General features: G+C 42.7%; 1 gene segment (V, D, J or C); it reads right to left on the bottom strand.

The window, feature by feature from the left end:
- Positions 1-7400: 7400 nt before the first annotated feature.
- Positions 7401-26186, bottom strand: LOC144484876 (Ig heavy chain C region, membrane-bound form-like). The segment is given in 7 exon segments: positions 7401-7888; positions 8029-8156; positions 11342-11671; positions 12165-12473; positions 13375-13686; positions 14629-14922; positions 26053-26186. Coding segments are annotated over 7 exon segments (1425 nt in total).
- Between the last annotated feature and the right edge of the window lie 483 nt (positions 26187-26669).

The following is a 26669-nucleotide window of genomic DNA, read 5'->3' as shown; positions in this document are numbered from 1 at the left end:
GGCATTTAGAGACGCAAGGACTGATTAGGGATAGTCAGCATGGCTTTGTGAGTGGTGAAGAAGGCATTCGGCATGCTTGGTTTCATTGGTCAGAACATTGAATACAGGAGTTGGGACGACTTGTTGAAGTTGTACAAGACATTGGTAAAGCAACACTTGGAATACTGTGTACAGTTCTGGTCACCCTATTATAGAAAGGATATTATTAAACTAGAAAGAGTGCAGAAAAGACTTATTAGGATGCTACCGGGACTTGATGGATTGAGTTATAAGGAGAGGCTGGATAGACTGGGACTTTTTTGTCTGGAGCGTAGGAGGCTGAGGGGTGATTTTATAGAGGTCTATAAAATAATGAGGGGCACAGATCAGCGAGATAGTCAATATCTTTTCCCAAAGTAGGGGAGTCTAAAACTAGAGTCCATAGGTTTAAGGTGAGATGGGCAATTTTTTCACACAGAGGGTGGTGAGTTACTGGAACAAGCTGCCAGAGGTAGTAGTAGAGGAAGGTACAATTTTGACTTTTAAAAAGCATTTAGACAGTTATTATGGGTAAGATGGGTTTAGAGGGATATGGGCCAAATGCGGGCAATTGGGACTGGCTTAAGGGTTTAAAGAAAAAAGGCGGCATGGACAAATTGGGCTGAAGGGCCTGTTTCCATGCTGTAAACCTCTATGACTTTAAATAGACTGGCAGTCTGCATGGAGATTTTCAGCTCTCTGTGTCCAGTGAGCATGGATCTGTCAATCAGCACTTTCAAGAGAATATGGAGGGTGAATATTAGATACAGCAGAGTGAGAATGGAGGGAGAGTGTGTGGGATGGAGATTTACAGCTTTTGGGGAATGGAAGAGGAAAGAATGTTCCATTGAAACTAGAATTGTCTGTTCTGAATTTCTATCCTGTATTGACTGTGATGACTTTTGTAAACTCCTTTTACAGGCTATCAGAAGGTGAGGATTTACAGACAGAAATCTCGAACCAAACATCACGTCAACATCTGACAGAGTCACTCAATTCAATGGGACCTGAATATCATCGGCCTTTGAATCGAGAAGGAGAAATGTTTTTCTGTTCTGTCTGCTTCAGGAGATTTTAAACATCAGTGAGACTGGAAAGCGCCGAATCTCACACACCAGAGTGAGAGTGTTCCAGTGCACTGTGTGGAAAATGCTTCAGTTGCACAGCCTGAAAAAACATCGCAGCATTCACAGCGGGGAGAGACTGTACCCGTGTTCTGTGTATGGACGAGGCTTCAACTGATTGTCCGACCTGGAGAGTCACAAGGACACCTGCACCATGGAGAAACGGTGGAAATGTGGGGACTGTGGGAAGAGATTTAGATACCCTTCTCACCTGGAAACTCATCGACGCAGCCACACTGGGGAGAGACCGTTCACCTGTTCTCAGTGTGGGAATGGATTCAGTCGATTATCCACCCTGCAGACACACCAGCGAGTTCACAATGAGGAGAGACCATTCATCTGCTCTCAGTGTGGGAAGGGATTCAGTCAGTCATCCACCCTGCAGACACACCAGCGAGTTCACACGAGGGAGAGGCCGTTTACCTGCTCTCAGTGTGGGAATGGGTTCACTCAGTTATCCCATCTGAAGACACACCAACGGTTTCACACTGGGGAGAGGCCGTTCACCTGCCCTCAGTGCGAGAAGGGATTTGCTCAGTTATCCACTCTTCAGACACACCAGCGAGTTCACACCAAGGAGAGACCGTTCACCTGCTCTCAGTGTGGGAAAGGATTCACTCAGTTATCCAACCTGCGGAGACACCAGCGAGTTCACGAGTGATTCCAGGGGTTGGATTCTGCTGTTATTGTTTCTGCTCTCAATTACATCCAGGACTGCATTTTGTTCATTCTCACAGTTGGTCAATGGGGAGGGTCGGAGGGTTTCTTTCTGCTGGACTGGCCGGTCTCACCACTTTGCCTCCAGTGGGCTGATAATCTTTTAACCTTGTTGCGAATATCTGGCTTTGGATTTCTCAAGGATCACAGAGTGAAAGAGCGTTAGGAAGTTAAAAGATATTTTGTTCACAATACTGTTTGGAAGGCTTGCAAAGCATGCAGAGGGAGTAGTGAGCATGAGGAACTGAAAGAGATTAGTATTAGTGAAAAAGTAGCACTGGAGAAATTAATGGGGCTGGAAGTGAATAAATCCCCAAAAAGCTGCTGATCTACATCCCAGAGTGTTGGAAGAGGTGGCTGTGGAGATAGTGGATACATTGGTGGTCATCTTTCCAAATTCTATAGATTGTGGAATGGTTGCTGCAGATTGGAAGGTGGTAAATGTAACCCCACTGTTTAAGGAGGGAGAGAGAAAACGGGGAACCACAGACCCATCAGCCTGACATCAGCCGGAGGGAAAATGCTACAATCTATTGTACAGGATGTGATAACAGATGAATATGCACATTCAGAACAGGGGTACGTCCCTCGTGCCTGCTCCACCATTCAATACGTGCACAGCTGATCTGATTGTAACCTCAACTTCACATTCCCACCGACCCCCCAATGAGCTTCAGACTAAAACTCCCTCCTCTGGGCAACATCTGGAAGAAATCAATGTTTCCCCCTTTCCATTTCTTTTCTCATTCTGGGGGGAATTGGGGACTTGCAGCAACTGAAGGGAAAGGAAGTGAATCCAGGGAGGCTGCAGACTCTGGAAAGGTTGGCCCAGGTCTCTCTCTCTTAAAGACATTAACATTCTTTGCTCCCTCAGCTAGACACATTTATTTGTCTGGCTAAAAGGATGGTCTCTTTCCGAATGCTAACAATGAAAGGGTTGTTTCCCCAGGAAATGGCTGACATTTCAGGGAACAGTGTAGTCAGGTAGGTGATGTCTCTGTTATGACTCGTGTTACATTTACATTCTCTATATTTATGATTTTCTGGTACAGTAGGTTTATTATATTTCTAATCTTGCAGTATACTACTCGTCCTACACCTGAATGCAGGGCTGCCAGATGAGGGAGTGGTGGATGGAACTTTGCAAAATGTATTCTGTTTATTTTCTTACAAGTCAATACATTTTAATTTTTAACATCACAGGTTTTGTTTTTATCTTCACACAGGCCAAAACCTCCTCCTGTCTCCAACACCTGTGAGTAAAACACCTTATTTTTCTCCCCCTTTCCATTTCTTTTCTCATTCTGGAGGAAATTGGGGACTTGCAGCAACTGAAGGGAAAGGAAGTGAATCCAGGGAGGCTGCAGACTCTGGAAAGGTTGGCCCAGGTCTCTCTCTCTCTTAAAGACATTGACATAATTTCCTCTCTCAACTTGACACATGTATTTGTCAGGCTAAAAGGATGGTCTCTTTTCTAATGTTCCCGGGCTGGTTTCCCCAGGAGATAGAAACCTGCTCGACCATCCATTATGATCATGGCCGATCATCAAATTCAATATTCTGATCCCTCCCGCCCTCCCAATATCCCTTCAGCGCTGAGAACTCTATCTAATTTCTTCTTGAAATCACACAATGTCTTGGCTTCAGCTACTTTCTGTGGGAGTGAATTCCACACATTCACCATTCTCTGGGTGAAGAAATTTCTCACTTCAGTCCTGAAAGGTTGACCCCTTATCCTCAACTCCCCCACCATCAGGAACATCGAGAGATGGCTGACATTTAAGGGGACAGTAAATATAGGACAGACATCTGTCTAATGTTGTTACATGGTGCATAATTGGTTCTGTAACAAAATACATTTATTATTTCTAGTTTTGTAATATAGTACTTCAGCGACATTATATATTTCCATTATACATTCACAGCACAGGTGTCCATTCAGTAACTCGAGTCCATGCCGACTTTCTGTCGGACAATACAGTCAGTCCCACTACCCCTCTATAGCCCTGTTCCCCTGCAAGTTTATTTCCTTCAGATGCACAACCCAATTTATTTTAAATTATTCTTCTCCACTTCCACACTGGTGTGATTTTCTGATTATGCCCACTCGCTGTCTAAATAAAGTTCTTCCTCACACATCCCCTACTCTATCTCAAATTAAAAGATACAGTACTCTCGATCAAACATTTTCTGGACAGCTAATTGTGCATCTGGCGCGATATATGTACATTTACTGAATTAAAATGTTTGGGTATCTGACTCCAGGACCTTGTATCGATAGATCAACATGACTCACTGATTCAGGAGAATTGGGAGGGTGAATATTAGACACATCAGAGTGAGAATGGAGGGACAGTGTGTGGGACGGAGATTTACAGCTTTTGGGATTTTTAAAAATGTATTAGTGTCACAAGTAGGCTAACATTAACACTGCAATGAAGTTACTGCGAAAATCCCCAAGTCGCCACACTGTTTGGGTACACCAAGGGAGAATTTAGCATGGCCAATCCACCTAACCCGTGGATTGTGGGAGGAAACTGGAGCACCTGAAGGAAACCCATGCAGTCACGGGGAGAATGTGCAGACTCCACACATCACATCAACATCTGACAGAGTCACTCAATTCACCAGGACCTGAATATCATCAGCCTTTGAATGTAGGAGAAATGTTTCTCTATTTTGTCTGCAACAGAAAATTTTAAACTGGAAAAGCACCTGGACGCACAGAGATCTGAGTGAGAATGTTTCAGCTTTAACTAGTTACACAGTTTTCAAAACATTACCCTTTGGAGTCGGGAAAGACGCTCTCCGTGTTCTGTGTTTGTGGACACCTCAGTTGGTTCTTGAACGTGGAGAGTCACAAGGACACCTGCACCATGGAGAAACCTTGGGAATGTGGGAAGGGATTCGTTACCCCATCAAGACTGGAAAGTCACCAACGCGTCCACACTGGGGAAAGGCCATTTACTTGCCCTGATTGTGGGAAGGGAGTCACTCAGTTATCCCACCTGTGGACACATCAGTGAATTCACACAGAGGAGAGGCCTTTTATCTGCACTGAATGTGGGAAGGGATTCATTCAGTCATTCAACCTGCTCGGACACCAGCGAGTTCACACTGGAGAGAGGCCGTTCATCTGCACTGAGTGTGGAAAGGGATTCAGAGATTCATCCACTCTGCAGAAGCACCAGAGAGTTCACACTGGGGAAAGACCATTCACTTGCTTTGATTATGGGAAGCAATTCCGAGATTCCCCCACCCAGGTGAGACACCATCAATTTTATACGGGGAGAGACTGTTCACCTGCTCTGACTGTGGGAAGGGATTCACTCAGTTATCCACCCTGCAGACACACCAGCGAGTTCACACCGGGGAGACGCCATTCACCTGCTCTCAGTGTGGGAAGGGATTCACTCGGTCAACTTCCCTGCTGAGACACCAGCAAGTTCACATTTGCTTACATGAGGTGGATTCTGCTGTTAATCACATCCAGGACTGAACCATGTTCATTCTGACAGTTGGTAAAGTGGGAGAGTCGGAGGGTTCCTTTGAGCCTGGGAGAGCACATTTCCACTGAAATGATCCACAACAACTGATGAAGGACATTTATTTACTCCAGGAGAGTAAATAGTGTTTTCCCCCTACTACATGCAGCTCTAAAATGAACACAAAGAACTGGAAAAATGCAGCAGGTCTGGCAGCATCTGTGGAGAAGAATTTTGCAGAACAGAAGCAAAAGGCGAGGTAATGGTTGTCGTAAAGAAGTGAGTGTTCAGGACAGAATAATGAACATCGCTGTCTGAAACAAAAAACCATGAAAACAAGTTCAGGGTGTGAAGTTGTTGAACTCAATGTTGAGTCCAGAAGGCTGTAAAGTGCCTCATCGGAAGATGAGGGGCTGTTTGTCCAGCTTGTGTTGGGCTTCTCCGGAACATTGCAGCAGGCCGAGGACAGAAATGTGAGTGTGAGAGCAAGGTGGTGAATTCTAATGGCAAGCGGAAGGTCAGGGTGATGCTTGTGGACTGAGCGGAGTGTTCCACAAAGAGGGCAGGGAACAGGCGACAGAGGGGCTGAAGAGAAACCATTTGTGTCCAGAACATTGTGAACATCCTTTTACTCTGGTTGTCTTTGATCCTCAGGTCATTTTCTGTTTGTTTTAACCATGTTCTGTTTCATTAATAAACTTTTATCAGTAAAAATATTTGATTTTTCTGGACTTTTCCTGATTGTGAAGCTGAAATATCTGTATCAGAAGGCCCCAGCCTCGGAGAATAAGTAGTTAATTGTATCAAATGGGCCCCAGCTTTTTGAAACTTCTGTGTTTTTTTTTCCCTCTGGTCAATCGCAAAGATCCCAATCTAGTCATAATTTGAAAATTTGTATTCGATGATGTGCTTATCTTAAATACGACTGAAGGGGAAAATTATTAACCAATTTAGAGGGTTTTTGACAGAATACATAAGACACTACAAACAAAGAGTTAAATGATTCTTGAAACAAGGATAATATGGGAATGAAACAAATATTTTACAAATATGTGGATGCAATAAGAGAATTAAATAAATAACTATGATTATAAAACATATATGCTCATATTTTAAATGTAATTTATGTATTGAATGAATTGTTCATTTCAACCAAAAGCAAGTCACTGTAAGGTATGATGACAAATCGAAGAGTTGAGAGCCAATGGCCTGGGAACCTTAGTAGTTGCAGAATTAATATCTAAAAGTTCCTGGCGAGGGAACGCATTTTGCAACTTTATGAATGGGGACATTCAATGTTTAGACATAGAATAGATCGTACTGGGACTCAGGATCACGTGTCTATCCAGTTTTGGAAATGAGCCGGTAGGAATGTTCATTTTGACCTCCTCACACAGAGATACCTGCCTCGTGAGTTTTATATTGTCTGTAGTTAACGACAGTATTGGTCATCTCAAATTATCCCACAACACGAGTCATAATTTGGAAATTTGCAATCGATGATGTGCTTATGTGAAATACACCTCAGTCTCTTGGTTTCACCCCATGGTTTGCACATCTGTTCTGTATGTGTTCTCTATCTAGCTTGTGGTTTGCCTGCCTGGGAAGTATTTCATCGGACGATATATAGAGAGATACACTCTGTTAACCCACGCTGCAGCTACACTGATAGTGTTTTTAAGGGACAGTGTATAGGAAACTATCTTCTGCCACACACTGTCCTGCATCGGCCTCTAATGAATGAGCCTTTTGCTGTTTAGAATTACCTGAAACTCGTCAGTGACAGACCAGTTTATGCGTGAAATCACCACGGTTCTCCTCATTATTCATTCATTCTGTATCTGGATTTTATCATAAAAAGGCAGAGATGGAGGTGTATTTACACGGATGGGTCACTGGGTGGCGCAGTGACTCTCACTAAAGGGCATTGAGTTCAACCACATCCCACATATGACTGGGAAAAATCCCTGTCTGGGAAAGAGGGGAAACCGTATAATAGGGAAAATGGGGCGGAGTTGATGTGTTTTGGAGAACGGAATTAAGCCAAGCCAGAGATGGTTAAAATTTCATTCAATATTTATTTTAAAAATTCAGAGAATATTTTACAGCAACATTATTCTTTTAAAGTTAGAAAAGTGAACATAACGATCGAGCTTCACATTGAGAACAGAACAGATGCACAGGGAATCCGTCAGTATCTGTACATCTGTTACATACACCAGAAAGAGAAAACAGGACCTTAATAGAAAGAGGAATTATCAAATGTGAATAAGGAATGAGAAAAGTTTCTTATTTATACATGATCTTTAAACTACGGGGAAACTATTAACCACAATTACATTATAACAAAAAATGCCTCGTACATTTCACACTGAAAACTGAATGAACGTCTATAATTGCCTCAGTTACAGATTCAGAATGATAAACTGAGAGAATTTTACTGATAGAGTCACCGAGAGCAGATATTGTATTTGATCCACACAGAGATCTTGATAATCAGCTGCGGGAAATCTGCAGCTTCCAAAATTCAACCCATCATTTGATCTGTAAAAGAAAGATACAATAATGAAGCAGATGTTGATGATGCGGGACATTAATGTTAGAGTTTTTAATCAGCGAAACATTGAGAATTTTTTCAAATCCATTCTGCCAGTTTGAAATGTGAGTGAATTGAATCATCTCACCTTCACCAGAGTGACCGCAGTGCTGTAGAAAATGCTCAGGAAGAACAGGACGATGAATGTAGAAGCGGTTGTCCAGATGTTGCTGTTATCATCCTCATTGTCGTCAATCCAGACGCGGTCGGTGGAGTCTAGGGGACGGAGACCAGGAACTGAAATTAGATTACTTTATTTATCCAAGTGATCTTATTGTTATTTTTATGTTCCCCGTTCTCCTTTTTAGGCTGTTCATTTAATCTCGAATTCAATTTTCAATGTATATCTACTGTTAAATTCAGGACATTCAGTAACCGATCTCCGTAACTATTTTCACACCTGATCTTTATTGACATTCCTTGGACAGTCCATGTCAGAAAACACTGAAGATGTTTAATTGAGTATCAGTTCATTTTTGAACTATTTGCCACTATCCCTTATTGAACAATGTTATGACTGATATCGTTCACTGATCAATGATTGTTTTCACAGATGGTTACTGATCTATAAACTGTAAATGTTGTTGTTTAAGAGTTGGGATGTAATTTCCGATCTGTGCTTCTTTATGGTGGAAATAGATCATGAGCTTAATTCAGCTTCTCAACGTGTTTGTCTGTTCATTGTACATTTGGATAGTTAATCTGTGGATATGTGCATTAAAAAATCACCTTTAAATGTTACATTCATCATTTGCCTCCCGTTTGTATTTAAGATCTTGCGTTTGTGTGCGTGTGCATTAATCTTTGGCTTTGAGTTAATATGTGTGCAACAGTGTTAATGTACGTGTTCATTTGCCTATGGTTGTTGATTTGTGTAGTTGTGTGTCTGCATCTGTGTGTGTATTTTATTCTTGTGTCATTGTGTATGTATGACTCTATTATTGTATGAAGTCTATGAATATTTATTAATGCCATTCTTAATGGGTGTACATGTGTTTATGCCTATTGCTATGTGTTAATTTCTGTCACTCTAGTAATGTTTGTTTCCCTTTCTGTGTGCGTCTGTTTCTCCGTGTGTCTGTGTGCATGTCTGTTAGCAGGTCAGTATATGTGTATACATGTTGATAGTTCTTTATAACGGTGTGTTGATGTATGTTTGTGTTTCGATGTGTAGTAATGTGTGCTATGGTGTTCTGTTCTGTATGAGCATGTTAATGTTTGCGTCTACATGTTTGCGTGTAAATGTTTTGCAGTCTGTTCATCTATATGTAGTCTGCTAATTTGTTTATATATATTTCCATGTGTGTTTGTTAATGTGTATAACATTGTGCGTCTTTATATCTATATTCCTGTCAGCGTGAATGTGTGCTGATATATATATGTACTTATTTGAGTCTATGTATTTGCTTGTGTATTTATGTAGCTCTGCATGCGTGTGTATCTGTCTGTATTGTGTCTCTGCATGTATGTGTTTGTGTTTGGGTCTGTGTACCTACTCACATATGTGTCTGTGTATGTACCTGTGTGGTTTATGTGTATATGTGTACGTTAATACATATTTGATTATCTACATATGTTGTTGTTTTAGTGCCTGTTTGTACAAGCGCGAGTCTATGTATCCGTGTGTGTGTGTGTGTGTGTGTGTGTGTGTGTGTGGAAGGGGGGGGGGGGGGGAGAGAGAGAGAGAGAATGTGTGTGTGTGCCTATGTATATTTGTGTACGGATGTATTTATGTATGGGTATATTTTTGTGTGGGTGTATTTGTGTGTGTATTTTTGTTTGTGCCTGTGTTGTCCATGAGTGCATTTGTGTGCGCATTCTTGTTTCTCTGCATGTGTGTTCGTTTGTGCAAGTATTGCATGTACCTATGGTGTGTGAAAGTGTATCTGTGTGTATGCATGTATCTGTGTGTTTTTGTGCATGTGTATGTGCTGTGTATGTGTGCTTCTGTCTGTATTTGAATGCGCCTGTTCGTATTTCTGTATATGTGCATGCATTTGTGTGTGTATTTACATGTGTCTTTCTGCATTTGTGTGCATTTTGTGAGTATGTGTATTTGTGCATTTGTGTCGATGTGTCTGTGTGTGCGTGTGTGTGTGTGTGTGTGTGTGTATATATATGTACGCCTATGTGTGTATTTATAATTGTGACAGTTTTGTGCGGTATTGTCAGTGTGTGTATTTTTTAACCGTTGCTGCAAGTTTAACCGGCAATCATTAACTGAACGTGATCCAAACAATATGAATAATGGAGCATATTTTCAGTGTTTGATGTAGAAATTTCTTTTATGTGAGTGGCACGGTGATATCAGGAGAGCGAATGAAATAATTCATTGATGCATCTCAGAAACCTCAGTGACAGAACAGTGAAAACCGGGGAGGATTCTATTATTTGTTTAAATTTGTATCATGGGAAATCAATGCCAGCACATGATTAACAGGAACAAGAGTGTTGAAACATTTTTAAACTATGTTGCATAAGTATATATGTATATAAGTATACATTCATATATATATATATATATATAAGTATATGTGTATTATATACTTCAATGACACTTTGATAATGATACTTCAAAATCTGCAGCAAGTAAACGGAAGCTAATTTGTACTGTTGACAACTGAGTCCTTATAGTAGAGAGCCGTTCCCTTCCAAACACTCTACTTGGGGAGAGGGAGGAGAGTGAGCTCATAATTTCCCTCTCTCTACCTGGTGAAGCAATGTCCCTGATGGTTCTAACCACTGAGGAGGTGGAGGTGAATGGATTAAATAATGCCATTCCTCCTGCTTTCATTGAGGAAGTGGTGGTACATGGGTTAGCTACTGCTCCTCCCCTCTCTTTGTTGGGTGAGTAGGAATCCGGTATGTTCACAATTTCACTCTCCCTCTCTCTGATGGGGGGATTGTTGCTCCATGTTTCTGTGTGACCCTCACTCCAGTTCCCAGTGAGTGTGGTGCAGCAGCTTAAATATGACATCAATGCGTAAAGGCATGGACAACGAGAGAAGCAGGAACACCGAGATCTAAATGTTGTGTTTGTTTGTCAGAAATGTTGAAATTGTCGGAGTTTTCCTCAGGGAGGAAAGTCGGTGAAGATATTTTGCAGAATCCTGTAATGAATGCGCTCCACTCTGTCTCTAACACAGGGTGTGTCTGAGCTGGGCGCACTGGTTCAACAAGACTTGGACCTGAGACCTGAAAATATCTGGGTCAAACCAAAGATAGCTAATGGAAGTAAAACTGAAAAACAATCAATTAAGCGTTTGGCTATTTCATTTGTTGTTAGAGGAAAAATATTTTATTATTTTTATTGAAGTTTTTAATGTTCGCGAATGATTCTCATTGACATGAATTAACGGTGTCCATCAGAGCAAGGGAAATGTTCACAAAACTGGGTTTACCGCTGGATTTGTCAACTGTTCTGTTGATGATCTTCAAGGGGATGGCTTCATGTCCCACCACACAGGAGTAAGAAGCGCCGCTGGACCATTCCTCTGCAGCAATGGATAACAGGCTGTACATGAAGAAGGAGCTATTCCCGCTCTCCGCGACCACCTCGGTGTTCTTATAGTTCCCAGGATTCACTGGCTTGTCGTTGACGGTCCACTTGACGAAGATCTCTCGAGGGGAGAAACGTCTCACTAAGCAGCTGAGGGAGACGAATCTCTGAGCGGAGACTTCTTCTGCCGAGGGCAGGAGGACAGAGACGAACGGTTCCCGCGGATTTGGATCTGCAGAAAATGTACAATAAATGTCAATAAACTGGAGAATTCTGGAGACAATAAAACTGCTGGCTCGATATCAGAAAAATGTGCTTCGTTTCGATTTTCAATGTTTCCATTTTTGACTTCCAGTTTGGAGCAGATGTGAACACAATTATTTTATCAAATAACTCAGGGGGCTGGACTGGGAAGTTTCAGAAATTTTACAGCACAGAATCAGGCTATTCGGCCCAACTGATCGGCTTTTCTTTTGGTTTTCATGCTCCACATCAGGCTCCTCCCTCGTTATTCGATCTAAACCCAATAACATCGCCTTCAGTTCACTTTTCATTCATCAACACATCAAATTTCCCCGTAAAAATATCTACAACTCCCAGTTTTTAGTTAATGGAGTTTCCACTCAGGGGAGACCATTAATGCACTGAATACTGAATATTGACCAGTACACTTACACTGGAAATAGACACAGTGACGCATTTATTGCTTCAATCTCTCAGCTCACCTGTTTCCTTGTGGATGGATTTTCTTAAAGGAGTCGGCAGATCCTGATGGCTCACCACGCAGTCAAACACAGCCGCACTCAGCCAGGCTTGTGTCGAGATGTTTAAGTTGCTGACCACGCTGTCAGGATCCGCTCCAGGCTTTTCGGCAATCTCTGATTTCAAATACTTCCTGTCTCGGATCCAGGACACATTGACTCCATAGGGAGCATTAGAAATGATGCAGGTTAAGGTCACGGTCGCCTCCAGTAAGACCTGTTCTATTGGTGGTGGCTGTATCGTCACTGTGGTATCAGGGCACTGGGGAGGATCTGTGAATGAAAAATGAAAATCAACCCGAGTTCCCTCTTCAGAAGCAGGACAGCAGTCTTCAGCCTGAAGGAGACGAAGTTGCCTTCGATATATCAACCTCTAACTATCACCTTTCAGCCTCTCTGGAGGATGGAAAACCAGCCTGCTCTGTGAAATTATTCTCTTTTTGTTCAAGTATTTTAGCAGCGGTATCATTCTCATGAATCAACATTGCAGTATTCCCCAACAAATATACCATTCCTGAACTCAGGAACCAAGTACTGGCAGTTAGTTTATAAGTAGGGTGGATGCACTTCCCAATATTTTACCCCTATGCTGTGACCTGTGAAACAGTCCGACACCGACTGTCTCTCCAAATCTTACCAGCTGTCTCAGGAAAAAGCTGACATCAAGACCACCTCGCTTACTATATTACTTCAAAATGGAAGGGAACACTATTTCAAGGGGAGACAGTGGCATGGTGGTGTTGCCAATGGTCTTGTAACCCAGGGCACGACTCTGGGGACACAGATTCGAATCTCAACACTGCAGATGGTGAAATTTGAGTTTAGTAAAAATCTTTCATTAAAAGTCAAATGATCATCATGAAGCCATTGTTGTAAAAACCCACCTGGTTCACGAATGCCCTTTAGAAAAGTAAATCTGCTGTCTTTATCTGGCCTGGCATGCATGTGACTCCAGATCCACAGCAATGTGGTTGACACTTAAGTGCCCTCATATCTCATGAAGGAATAACAAAAATTGCTGTTGTGATGAAATTCTGAATGGGGCACTGTCCTAAAGCAGCAAGCCACATGACAGTAAATTAGAAGTTGTTCTATCTTTGTACTAACTTTAATAGATCCCTAATTTCGATTAACATCGAAATTATATATTTTATCCTCGGTTTGAGTCTCTTACCCAGAGATCCGCTGATGTTCTGAATCTGGGTGAATTCTTGATGAGTGACCTGGCAGGTATAGACCACTTTACTGAACCATTCCTGAGCGGAGACTGTCAGCCGACTGCTGGCCGAGAAGTTCCCATTCACTTCACAGGCGGGAGAGGTGACAATTCCTGAATCCATGAGTTGTCCATTCTTCAGCCACTTCACCGTCATTGACTTTGGCTGGAAATCGATGATTGAACAGACGATGGTTGCAAATTTTCTGGTGGTGATTTCTTCACTGGAACTCACGGTGAGGATAACGGTTGGGGGGAGAACGCGTGGGCCTTCAACAAACAAATGTTCAGACGTTACTTGAAGATTCAATTGACAACAATTAAAATTAGTTCTTTTATTTTAGCATCATCGCTGCCGATTTGAGAATTATATCCATGGTTTGGTTGAATTGGCAGGGAAATGGCGAATGGAATTCAACCGTCAAAAGTGCCACACAATGCATTTGGGGAGGGAAAACAACGCAAGGCAATAAACTAGAATGTTAAGAGGGATTGAGGAAATGCAAGACTTTAGAGTGCATGTCCACAGGTCCTTGTAGATGGTAGGGCAGCTGGAAAAGTTGATCAAGAAAGCATATCGGATTAGTTCCTCTATTATGTGAGGGATTGAATACAAAAACAGTGGTGTAATGATGGAGCTGTATAAAACCGAGTTAGGCCACGTTTGGAGTTTGCTGTACAGTTCTGGTCACCACGTTGCAGGAATGATGTAATGACTCTGGAGAGAGATGAGGTTTACAAGAATGTTGCCAGGGCCTGAAAATTGCAGCCATGAGGCGAGATTGGATAGGGAGGGGTTGTTCTCCTCAGAAAAAGAGGAGGCTGAGGCATGATGTAGGCAGAAATAATTCATTCCCCAAGTGGAGGGCTCAATTACCAGGGAGCATGCTCATTTAAAAGGTATCTGGGTCTGGATCTCGAGTGCTTTAACCTGCAAGGCTACAGGGCAAGGGCTGGAAAATGGGCTGAAAATGACTGGATAGTTTATTTGTTCTCCATTTTGGCTAGTACAGATATGATGGGCTAAATGGCCTCCTTCTGTACAGTAACATTTCTATGGCCCTCTGGTTCTGAGCAACTTTTCAGTCAGTAGACACTTACCTGGATTTTGCACAATTCCAATTTTTCGGAGTGCTACAGATCAGTTATAACTAAAGCCTTATACAGTTCAATCACAGCGTCCCTGTCTTTCCCAGGTTCCACAACACTTACATTGCATTCCAATGCTCTTGACTGAGCCGCTGTGTCGAACCTCACAGGCAATTTTGGGGCATTCTGACTCGGTGATGGTTAACTGGCTGCTCAGGGTATAGGTTCCCTTCGTGTTTCTCACTGACGGGTAAGTCTTAAACCCATTGGTGATCGGCTGCCCATTTTTCTTCCAGGTCAGTTTGGAGACATCTGGAGAGTAGTCCATCGCCAAACAGCCGTAGGTGATGGAGCCGTCGGGGTTGTGTTGCTGACAGGAGGAGACCAGGCTGTAGAGAGTGGGCGGAGACGGTGTCGCTGGGAAAGAATAGTCGATTGAACAAGTTAGACTCTTGCGTTTATTAAGTCATCAAACATGTTTTTACAATTATGTTTCTATATTAGATAAAGCTGTTGGGGCTAAAGGGATCAAGGGATATGGGTAGTAGGTGTGATCAGGATATTGATGAGCTCTGACCAAAGTGAATGGCGGAGCAGGCTCAAAGGGCCGAATGGTCTACTCCTGCTTTATTTTCTATGTTTCTATCTCAAACTTTGACTAGAATTATGAACTAATCCTAATATTTCCTGATCAAAACCTACATCCACCTTTGTGATTCTGTTATTTCTATCATCTGAGATCCGTCATCTCTGTAGAAACTCATATCCCTGTCTCCACCTCTATCAGATTAGAAAGAAAAAACATTCTGCTGTCCTTAAAATGACATATCATTCATTGGATTAACAGAGAAGAGCAAAGATTTTCTCCATTATTGCAACCACTATTTATTTCTCAAACAACAGCACTTTGTGATGAAGAAGTTGTCTCTTCATTCATATCATCCACTCACCTGATGAAGGAGCTCCAAAAGCTCGCAATTCCAAATAAACCTGTTGGACTTTAACCTGGTGTGGTCAGACTCCTTACTGTGCCCATCCCCACCTAACGCCGGCATCTCCACATTGTAGTTTTGGAAATTGCCTGTGTTCAAACTGACATATACCCCTTCCTCTCTCCAACTCACTGTCCCTCACTCCACAAAACGAAGATTAGTGACTTTGCTTCAAAAATACCTCCGTAATGAATACTTACTGAATGACCAGGAAACTCTCAATGTGATTACAAATTCAAATAATTGCAACATTGACTAATTGAAGGGTCATACATTAATAGCAAAAGTTGGCCATTCGGGCCCTGACGTCTCCTCCATCATTCTCTGAGATTACAGATGATCTGGTTGTGGTGCTCGCTCTATTTTGCACATCCTCACTCCGCCTGTCGATCACCCACTCCCTGCCCATTTTCCCCGACTCTCTGCCCTTTCCCCTGGCTCTTTGCCATTCCCTGTGGCTCTTTTCCCCTTTCACCCGGCTCTCCGCACTTCCACCTGGCTCTCTACACTTCCCTCCAGCTCTGTGCCCTCTCCCCCTGCTATCTGTCCTTTCCCTCAGCTCCCTACCCTTTCCCCCGGCTCTCTGCCCGGTGTCCCTGCTCCCTATCCACTTTGCCCTTTCCCCAGGCTCTCTGCCCTTTCCCCCTGACTCTCTGCCTTTCCCACTGACTCTCCGCCCTTTCCTCTGGGCTCTCTTGCCCTTTTCCTCAGCTCTCTGTCCTTTCCCCGGCCTCCCTGCCCTTTATCCTGGCTCTCTCCTCTTTCCCTGGTCTCTCTGCCCTTTCCCCCATCTCTCTGCCTTTGTCCTGGTTCTCTGCCCTTTCACCTGGCTCCCTGCCCTTTCGATTGGCTCTCTGCCCTTTCTCCTGGCTCTCTGCCCTTTCTCCTGACTCTCTACTCTTTCCCCCGGCTCTCTGCCCTGTTGCCCGGCTGTGGGCCCATTCCCCAGGCTCTCTGCCCTTCCCCCCCGGCTCTCTGCCCTTTAGCACGCCTCCTGTTCTCCACGGCTCTTTGCCATTGTCCTTGGCCCTGAGCCCCCAGGGATTCCCCCCAGCTCTCCACATTCGCAGGGCAGCTCCCACATTTTAACACCAAACTGCCGCTTGAGATCTTTCTTCTCTCTCGTTGCAGACCTCCACACACAGGTTAGCGAGTGTGAGTGAGAGAATGTGAGTGCGTGAGGGTGAGTGATTGAAGGAGTGAGAGTGGATGAGTGATGGCGTGTGAGTGACGGAAGGTGGGTAAGTGAGGGTGAGTGAGTGAAGTTCTTTCAGTGAGGATGAGTGATTGAGGGTGAGTGAGTGAGTGTGGGTGAGGGTGAGAGAGCGTGAGTAAATGAGGGTGTGTGAGAGAGGGTGGGTGAGTGAAGGTGGCTGAATGTGTGAGTGAAGGTGGGTGAGTGAGTGTCGGTAAGAGAGAATGAATGAGGGTGAGTGAGTGAGGATGCGTGAAGGTTAGTGAAGGTGGGTGAGTGAGAGCGAGTGAATGAGGGTGAGGAGTGAATGTGACTTAGTAAGTGAGGGTGAGAGAGTGAGTGAGTCAGGGTGTGTTATTGAGGGTGGTGTGTGAGAGTGTGAGGGAGAATGAATGCGGATGGGTGGATGAGTGAAGGTGAGTGAGTAAAGGTGTTTGACTGAGGATGAGTGATTGAGGATCTGTGAGTTAGGGTGGGTGAACGTGAGTGATGGTGAATATGTGAGGGTGTGTGAGTGAATGTAGGTGCGTGAGTCTCAGTGAGTTTGAATGTTTGAGGTGGCGTATGTGAGAGAGAGAGGGTGATTGAGCTTGAGTGTGTGGGGGTGCGTCTGGGTGAGTGAGGGAGGATAAGTGCGGTGAGTGAGTGAGGGTGAGTGAGAGAGATTGAGACTGGGTGAGTGAGGGAGGGTAAGTGCGGTGAGTGAGTGAGAGTGATTGAGACTGGATGAGTGAAGGTGGGTAAGTGGGGTGAGTGAGAGTGAGTTAGACTGGATAAGTGAGGGTGGGTAAGTGGGCTGAGTGAGTGAGACTGGGTGAGTGAGGGTGGGTTAGTGGGATGAGTGAACGAAGATGACTATGAGTGTTGGTGAGTGACTGAGGCTCTGAGTGAGTGACTGAGGGTTAGTGAGTGAAGTTGAGTGAGTGATAGCGTGTGAGTGTGGGTGACTGAGTGACAGTGAGTGAATGAGGATGAGTGAGTGAGGGTGTGCGAGGGCGAGTGAGTCTGAGTCAGTGAGTGAGTGCTGGTGAGTGAATGAGGGTGTGAATGTGAGTGAATGAGGGTGAGTGAGTGAGGATGGGTGAGAGTGAGAGAGCGAATGTGTGTGAGTGATTTTGAGTGAGTGAGGGTGTGAGGGTGAGTGACTCAGGGTGAATGAGGATCAATGAGTTTCTGAGGTTGAGTGCGTGAGATTCAGTGTGTGAAGTTGAGTGTATGAGATTGAGTGTGTGAAATTGAGTGTGTGAGGGTGGATGAGTGAGCAAGGGTGAGTGAGTTGGGATGAGTGAGTTGGGATGAGTGAGTTGGGATTTGTGAGTGGGGATGAATGAGTGAGAGTGTGTCAGCGAGGGAAGGTGGATAAGTGAGGGTGAGTGAGTCAAGTTCTTTGAGTGAGGATGAGAGATTGAGGGTGAGTGAGTAAGTGTGGATGAGGGTGAGAGAGTCAGTGGGCCACCTCCACCTCTTCCTCTCCATCGATCTTTTCCCGATTCTCCACATTGATCAGCTTTCAGTAACAGGGATGTGTAAATCACCGGGCAGCTGCTTTAATGTCGGTGTCTTTCTTCAAGAAACACGTACCAGTGAACAAATAGTCAGACTGAGGGAGCTGCAGGGAAGCTGACAGCAAAACTAGGATGGGTCGCACAGGAATCAACCAGTATTGGGGAGCCAGGCGGCCTTGGTCTCAGCCAATTCCCTTCTTATTTTTTGGGTTTTTGTGTCCGGTGTAACACATGGAAATTCCTACTTCTGACCTCATGTTGGAGGGAATGTCACTGTTGAAGCAGTAGAAGATTGTTGGTCCCGAAACAATCCCCTGCCGAAATCCTGCAGTGAAATCTGAACTTAGATGTTTGACCTCCAACCACCAATACCATGTTGCTTTGTGCTAAGTATGACTCCAAACAGAGAAGAATTTCCCGCCGATTCTTATTGACTAGTTTTACTCGGGCCCCTTGATCCCACCCTCATTCAAATGCTACCGGGGTGGGGGGCGTATCGGGGTGGGGGGGCGGGGGGGTGGCGGTGGCAGTGGCACAGTGATTAGCGCTGCTGCCTCAGAGTTGGATTCCCGACTTGGGTCACTGTCTGTGTGGAGTTTGCAAGTTCCCCCCGTGTCTGTTTGGGTTTCCTTCGGGTGCGCCTGTTTCCTCCCACAGTCCAAAGATGTGTGGGTTCGGTGGATTGGCCGTGCTAAATTGCCCCTTTGTGTCAGGGGGACTAGTTAGGGTAGATACATGTGGTTATGGGGATAGGGCTTTGGTGGGATTGCTATTGGTGCAGACTCGATGGGCTGAATGGCCTCCTTCTGCACTGTAGCATCCTATGATTCTACTCTATGGTGTCAAGGACAGACACTCTGACGTATGTTAGATCGAAAGTGTGTGTGAGAGAGAGAGAGAGAGAGTGTGTGTGTGTGTGTGTGTGTGTCTGTGTGTGTGTGTGTGTGAGAGAGAGAGCGATAGGGAGAGAGAGAGATAGAGGGAGAGAGAGGTAGAGATAGAGAGAGAGAGAATGTGTGTGTGAGGATGCCTGTGAATGATAGAATGCGTTTGCACGTGTGTGAGACAGTGGGCTGTGCGTGCAAGAGGAGAGAGTGTGCGTGAGAGAAAGGATGTGTGAGATAATGTGTGTGTGAGAGACAGAATGTGTGTTTGAAGAGTTATTCTTTGTGTGTGAGAGTGTGTCTCTTCTTGAAAATGTATGTGTGTGGAGGGGCGGGGAGAGTGTGTGTGGGGAGTCTGTGTGAAAGAGTACTTCTGTGTGTGAGTGTGTGTATGTTGATGTGAAAAGGAGTGTATCTATTTGAGATACACGATGTCTGTGAAAGAGAGTGTGTGTGCTTGAGGGAGGGTGTGTGTGTGGGAGAGTGTTGTGTTCATGTGAAAGACAGTGTGTGTGAGAGGGAGTGCCTATTGGAAAGCAAAATAATATGTTCATCAGTGTGTGAAACTGTGCATGGGATGGCGTGTGAGTGCGAAAGATGTGTACAATGTGTGTGGGAGATAGAAGCAATGTGGGGTGTTTGAGTGTATGTGTGTGTGTGTGTGTGTGTGTGTGGAGGGGCGGGGAGAGTGTGTGTGAGCGAGAAAAAGTGTGAAACTTAGACAGAATGGATGCGTGAGTGTGTGTGAGTGAAATGACTGTTGAGAGAACATGTGTCTGTGATAGGTGGAGTGTTTAAAGAGCGATACATTGTATATACATGTGTGTTCGAGTGTAAGAGAAGGAGAGACTGTGTGAGAGATTGTGTGCGTGTGAAAGAGAGGGTGTTTGTGAGAGACAGGGTTTGAGAGCAAGATTGTGCATGTGAGACAATGTGTAAGGGGGAGGGTCGGGATGGCGACCTCCTCGTGAACCTGCTCCTGGGCCTGGCGAAACGCGCCATTTACCGGTCCAGGCTGCGGGCGATCGAGGGGGCCGTCCATCCTGACTGTCTTCCCCTCTACCGCGGCTACGGTCGCGGCCAGGTGTCCCTGGAGAGGGAGCATGCGGTGTCCACGGGCGAGGTTGACGCTTTCCGCGCCCGCTGGGCACCGCAGGGGTTGGGGTGCATTATTGGCCCTAATAATCACATTTTAATTTGATGTTTTTAAGTTTCCTTTGTACTTTGATTTCTGTTCGGGCTGTTCCCCCTCCTTTTTGGGGAGCTGCCCCTTTTACTTTGTCCTGATTTAATCTGAGTTTGTTTACTTGGTTTGGTTTGACCTAAAAAGAGGACAATGTGTAAGGGAGTGAGCGTGTGAAATAGAGAGAAATATGTGCCTGTGTGAGAGAATACATGTGCAAGTGTTCGTATGAGTGAGAGAGGGCATCGGAATGTGTGTGAGACGAAGTGAGAGTGTACGGAAGAGGGAATGTGAGAGGCATAGTGCATGTGTGTGTGTGAGAGCGAATGTGTGCGCGAGACTGTGCTTATGGGAGAGACTGTGTCTGTGTGTAAGAGTGTGTGTTAGAGTGTGTGCCTGTTCTATGTTTGTGAGAGAGTGATTGTGAGAGAGCCAGTGTGTGAGAGCAAGAATGTAGAGGTGTGAGATAGTGTGCGCAAGAGAAATAGAAATATGTGCGTGTGTGTGTGTGTGAGAGAGAAAGAGATGCGTGTGCGAGAGGAATTGTGAGAGAGCGTGTGGAGAAATGTGAGACAGCTTGAGCGTGTGTGACAGAGAGTGGGAGAGAGTCCATGTGAGAGTGCGTGCGCGAGAGTGTGAGACTGTGCTGATGTGAGAGTGTGTGTCTGTGTATAAGAGAAAATGGGTGGGTGTGTGGGGATGTGAGCGCTTTTGTGGATGGGGATGTGAGAGATTGATGGAGAGAGCGAGACGATGTATGTATTTGTATTGAGAGAGTGTATGTGTAACGTGAGAGAGAGAATGTGTATGGGTGTGTAAGAGAGACCGTATGAGAGAGAAAGTAAGTGTGAGTATGTATGTGTGTGTGTGTGCATGTGTGAGAGAATATGAGAGTATTTATGTGTGTGAGAGTGTGTGATGTGTATAAGTCTCTATTTGGCTGATTCAGTCTGGAAAAGCACACTCACTCCACACATACTCACCCATTCACACAGTAAGTGGAAGTGACAAGTGAGCACAATACGGAGCGCGGGCTAAGGGTTGGAAAAACATTTAAATCTTTCGCAATCAGTCGCAATTGAATAATTCACCCTACTCAATGAGGGAAACCTGTAAAAACTCAAGAAATATGACACAATCCAGGGCAAAGCCACCCACAAGATTATCCGCCCCCTCATTCACACTATTCGCTCTCTCCATCACTAACAAGCAGTGACAGCAGTGTGTATTATATACAAGATGCACTGCAGCAACTCACCAAGGCTCCATAGTAAACACTGTCCAAACCCGTTGCCTTTATATCCTAACAGGATAAGGGCAGCAGCCACATATGAAGACTACCACCTGCAAGCTCCCCTCCAAGACACACACCATCCTGACTTGAAACAATACCTCAGTTCCTTCTGGGTCAAAATCCTGGAACTTCCACCTAACAGCACGGCGGATGCCTGCAGCATATGGATTGCAGTTATTCAAGGATGCTTTATATCAACACTTTCTCAAGGAACAATTATTGATGATTAAAACTTCTGGCCGAGCAAATGACTCTAAAATGGGTTTAGAAGATTAAAAATAAGATGCAAATGAATTTGACCCTTCAACTGTCATACCAAACAGGTCATGGACTGCTTTACTACGGAGCACAATATAGTAAATCTCACTTTGCATTTGCTCATCGAACATTCCCAAGGCCGGTACATCACTGGTTAAAAATCATCCAAATCTCCCTCTACAATCTGACGTTTCTGCTCTCTCTGATGGTCACAATATGCTTTAGGGATCTCATTTCTGAGACGCCGAGCCAAACATCAAGTCAAACTGTCACATTTCTCACAGATACAAGTTTATTGAAGAAATAAATCAAATTTCACTCCCTGAAATACAGCAGAAGGAACCAGAAGTTTTACAACCAGTCAGGCAGATTCCTGGTCCCAACACAGTGACCACGCGCGCAGAAACAGAACAGACACAAACGGTGCAACAATCGATTTCCCAGCAGGTAGGTATGATCAATCTGTCAATTTAATTCAAACTGTTTGATTCTAATTGATCAATGATCAATTTGCAACAGAAAATCAATAACCTCTTTTAAATAAAACTGATATTCATTTCAAAACTCCTGTCGATTTTAAATTAAGTCTCTCTGTCTGTCTCACTTCTCGAAAACTATGTAAAAATGTAATTTCGCTGAAAATTAGGAATCAAAAATAACAGATTCAGGACAGTTCAATGTCCCCGACAGAGATACAGTGACACAGTAAGGATTAAATAAACCAAGAAACATTTACATTGAAAATCATTACCTGATTCGATCGAATTTCTTAATTAAATGTAATCAACAAAATATTCGAGATAAAACACCTTATCGAGCTAAGCATAGCTGATGAAAGAAAGGTTTTGTCTCTTAATTCATTTTCGATACAATTAAACATTCTCTGAAACGGATGATACTTTGCACGCCCGTGCATTATTCAAGGTATTTTGTTTTGAATTAATTAGCACCAATATTATATTTTGTTTTGTTAATTGCCGGTTACTTTTCCTGTTAGCTGATTTGTACTCCCTAATAAAATCAGTTTTCAATCATTCAAAACTTTCCCTGCCTCGAACATTGTGAAGTAATTAGGTTCCAATTAAATCTTAAACAATAAACTTCAAATTACTGAATGGAAAAATTCAGACATCTGTAATTCATTTGCTTAAATCGAATAACATTGTCATGTTTTTTCATTTCCACTTTTACTCCAAATGCCTTATTATAACCTGCAAACGTGTTAAGAATGCATGTTTCTGAATTTGTATATACTGTAACGGCCTGGCAGTTTGAGGTCAATGAAGCTGCTTCCTAGATTTAATAATTTGGACCATCCATATAATTTAATTACTGAACATATTGTTTAAATTAAGAAGTTCTGAATTAAACAATGAAAAACACAATGAGGACAATTGATTCAAATCCTCTGCAACACTGAAACATGATGCACAAAATAAGTCGAGACTTTTTCTTCAGTATAATATTTAATACTAATTAAACATAATGCTCAAATAGAATCAATTCTTCCATTCTGTCATTTATTCATCCAATAATTCTATTCTATGTTCAGCAGTAATGGGAGACAGGATGTGATTATTAAATGCAGAGCAAATATTACTAATATAAAAATATTATAATATTATAAAAATTAATTATTTGAATTTCAAGTATTAAATTGCAAATCTCTAGCCAGTTTCTGTTGACACCTTACGACAATTCAAACACCATTATATGAACAATTGTTTAGTGTTAGCGAATTCCACCTGTCAGAAAACTGTGTTCACTCTGTCACATTTATTTAAACTGCGGGATTCTAATTGATCAATTTTCAAACTACAACAAAAATCAATAACTTCTTTTAAATTAAACTGATATTCATTTCAAAATTCCCTTCGACTTTTAACTATTTCTCCCTGTCTATCTCAAATTTCGAAAACTAGGCAAAAAAAATATTTTTTTTCTGAAAATGAGCACATCAGATATAACAGATCCAGGGTGTAATGTCCCTAACAGAGGTACAGTGACACAGTAAGAATTGTAATTCATGATTTACTTTAATCTGCAAGCATCAGTTAACATGAATAAAATGCTCAAATATATATTTGTTTTATTTTTTCCGATACCAGTTTGTTTTATCCTGACAAGGATGTTTAAACGCAGTTTGTTTTTTTCATTTAGCTCGAAAAACTGTAACCGCTCAGGATCACCGAGTTGAAACAATACAGAAACAATTGAGAAACACCAAACCATTTCACAAATTTTGGGATGAGATTAGTGATTAATTACCTCTGCATCCAACTACAAATTACTTGGAAGGAATGCTGCGCCTGCACAGAAACAATGTAATAATCGGGCACAAAAATTGCCAAATAGCGTTTTATTGCCAATTATTCTCCAAAACTCAGATTTAAGTGAATGCGAACTTCATCGGGGATATAACAATTAATGCAAAGTATCTTGTTGAACTGAGCGCTGCTGTGGAAACAGCATGTTATCATGGAAATAGTTTCTGGAATTATCACAAAATATTTCCAGCCGAGAAACCTTTCTGGTCATGTTAATTGTATGCAAAGCACAGCAGAACTATTAACGCCGATTAATGCGAAATGATATTAATGGAAAATAATCTTTTGTGAATATGTAGTTATGTTACCGATTAATAACAGTTTGATTTATATTAATTTTACTATCAAACTTGTTAACGAGAAGTTTCTTTTTGCAGCAACTACTTAGTGTCCGATTGAGCGTTGTAAGACATGATTTATTTTAATTTCTAAGTTAGTTAAAATTTATTAAAATGCTGTAATACCTTTATTTTATTTATTTCACAACCTGCTTATTTTCTCCCTACAAGGATTTTCAAACTCATAGATTATTTGCATTTAACCAGAAAACGTGTAACCGCTCACTGCCACCGAGGTTAAACAATGCAGAAACACCAAAACATTTCACACATTTTAAACATTCTTAGTGACCCAACAACAGAACCTCCTCAACAGAAACACACCAAAACACATCAATGAGGGAATGAATCCGTTTCACGGGGACGCAACTCAATTATCCATTCAACAAAATCAAAAATATGATTGCAAGGAAATCTCAATATTCAATCCGGCAAACCAGCTCGTCACCAAATATATGAATGATTGAACTAAACAGAAATTTGGAATAAGAGCAATAGCATTGCGAGGAGGTGGAATATGTCCAACAAATTAAAATTGAAATTTTACCACATTCTATTCATATTGGGTCATATTTCAAACAGATTTCAAACATATTAAAATATTGGGTGGGTAAAAGCTGCAGCCGTCAGATGCCACCGAGGTTAAACATGGCATGTATCCCAAATTGTGAATGCTGTGGTAAACTATGTTTTGGACGAGTGGCATAAACCATGGTTTGGTTTAACCTGCAATTATCAGCTACGATTTAAAAAAATACAAATACAATAAAGCCTGCCTGATTTCTGTCTGCAGGCACGCGTCAAGTAGTTTAAAACCCGCAGACTGTTTGTATTCAATCACAAAGTGTGTAACAGCTCAGTGTCACCGAGTGGAAACAATGCAGAATCTCCGAACCATTTCACAAATTTTACTTATTCAAAGTCATCCAGCCAGACAACCTCCTCACCAGAAACACGCAGCACTGAGGGACTGAACCCCGGTTCATGCAGAAGCAGCTCAATTCTACAAACAGTTGCAACAGAATCAAATTTCACATTGGCAGAAAATCTCAATTTAAAATCCAGCCAATCTGACCATCACCAAAGCAACTAATGATTAAAATAAGCACAACAATGAGATAACAAAACCAGATTGTGATTAAGCGGAACATGTTCGCAACATTAAAGTAGAAACTTTAACACATTTTGTTAATATTGGGTTAGATTTCAAACACTTGTGCAGTAGATGGTGCAACTCGCAGCCACTAGATGTCACCGAGATTAAACATTGAAGAAACGCCGAACTGTTTAACAAAAGGAATGCATTTAAAGTAACCCAGCCACACAATGTCCTCAGCAGATAAACACCAAATCACAACAAGAGACTGAATCACTCAGTATCGCCTTTTGTCAATTAACAGTAGAATTCTATAACCCCCATTTTAAGCAGGATCACATGAAACATTGTAAAGATTTTCAGCACAGAATCCACCAAACCACATTACATTGAACGAATGAATTAATAAAATCGAGAAAAAGTACAAAACAAAAACTCAAATAAAACACTGACTAAATAAATGCATGGTTCTTACCTGCAGTCACCGTCACCATGGTCCCTTGTCCCCAGTAGCCCATGGCGTCACAGTGTCACATTCTCGAGGCTGGGTCATACAATAACCATCTCTGCACAAAATAGACAGAAATCCATCAGTATTTTAAAAATTCACAAGCCAGAGGGAAAGCAAATCACTGCATGTTCATGAAATTATTATTGCACTGGTGGATACCGTTCGCTCTTCGTAAATAACCTTAATGTTTTATGTTTCATAGAGGATCACATGATCAAGTTACTGAAAACACCAACTGATAATCAAATAGTTATCATACATTTTCCATATTAATTCTCGCTATTTGTGTAGTGCTGGGACATAAATAATACAGCACTGTAAATAATGCTGGATTGGAAAACAGAGCACTGCCCCAGTCTCGGTCAATTAGTGCTGAGGGGTTTTTGTATCGACAGTAACTGCTGTGCCACCCCAGTTATCACAGTGAGACACAGCATGACAAATACTGTGCCCGACTGCTAACTGTTTAATTTCACTGCTGTCTCAAAAATCTGATTCTGCCTCATCCACGAGCGAGTGACTGAGATATTTCAGCTTGTCCTGGTCATTGTATTTATAAAGGGGATCGGAATGCTTTTAAA

Source organism: Mustelus asterias, unplaced genomic scaffold (genome assembly GCF_964213995.1).
Source record: "Mustelus asterias unplaced genomic scaffold, sMusAst1.hap1.1 HAP1_SCAFFOLD_130, whole genome shotgun sequence".
In the NCBI taxonomy this organism is placed as follows: Eukaryota; Metazoa; Chordata; class Chondrichthyes; order Carcharhiniformes; family Triakidae; genus Mustelus; species Mustelus asterias.
Note: the sequence above shows the minus strand (reverse complement) of the source record. Positions and strands in the feature narration are given on the sequence as shown.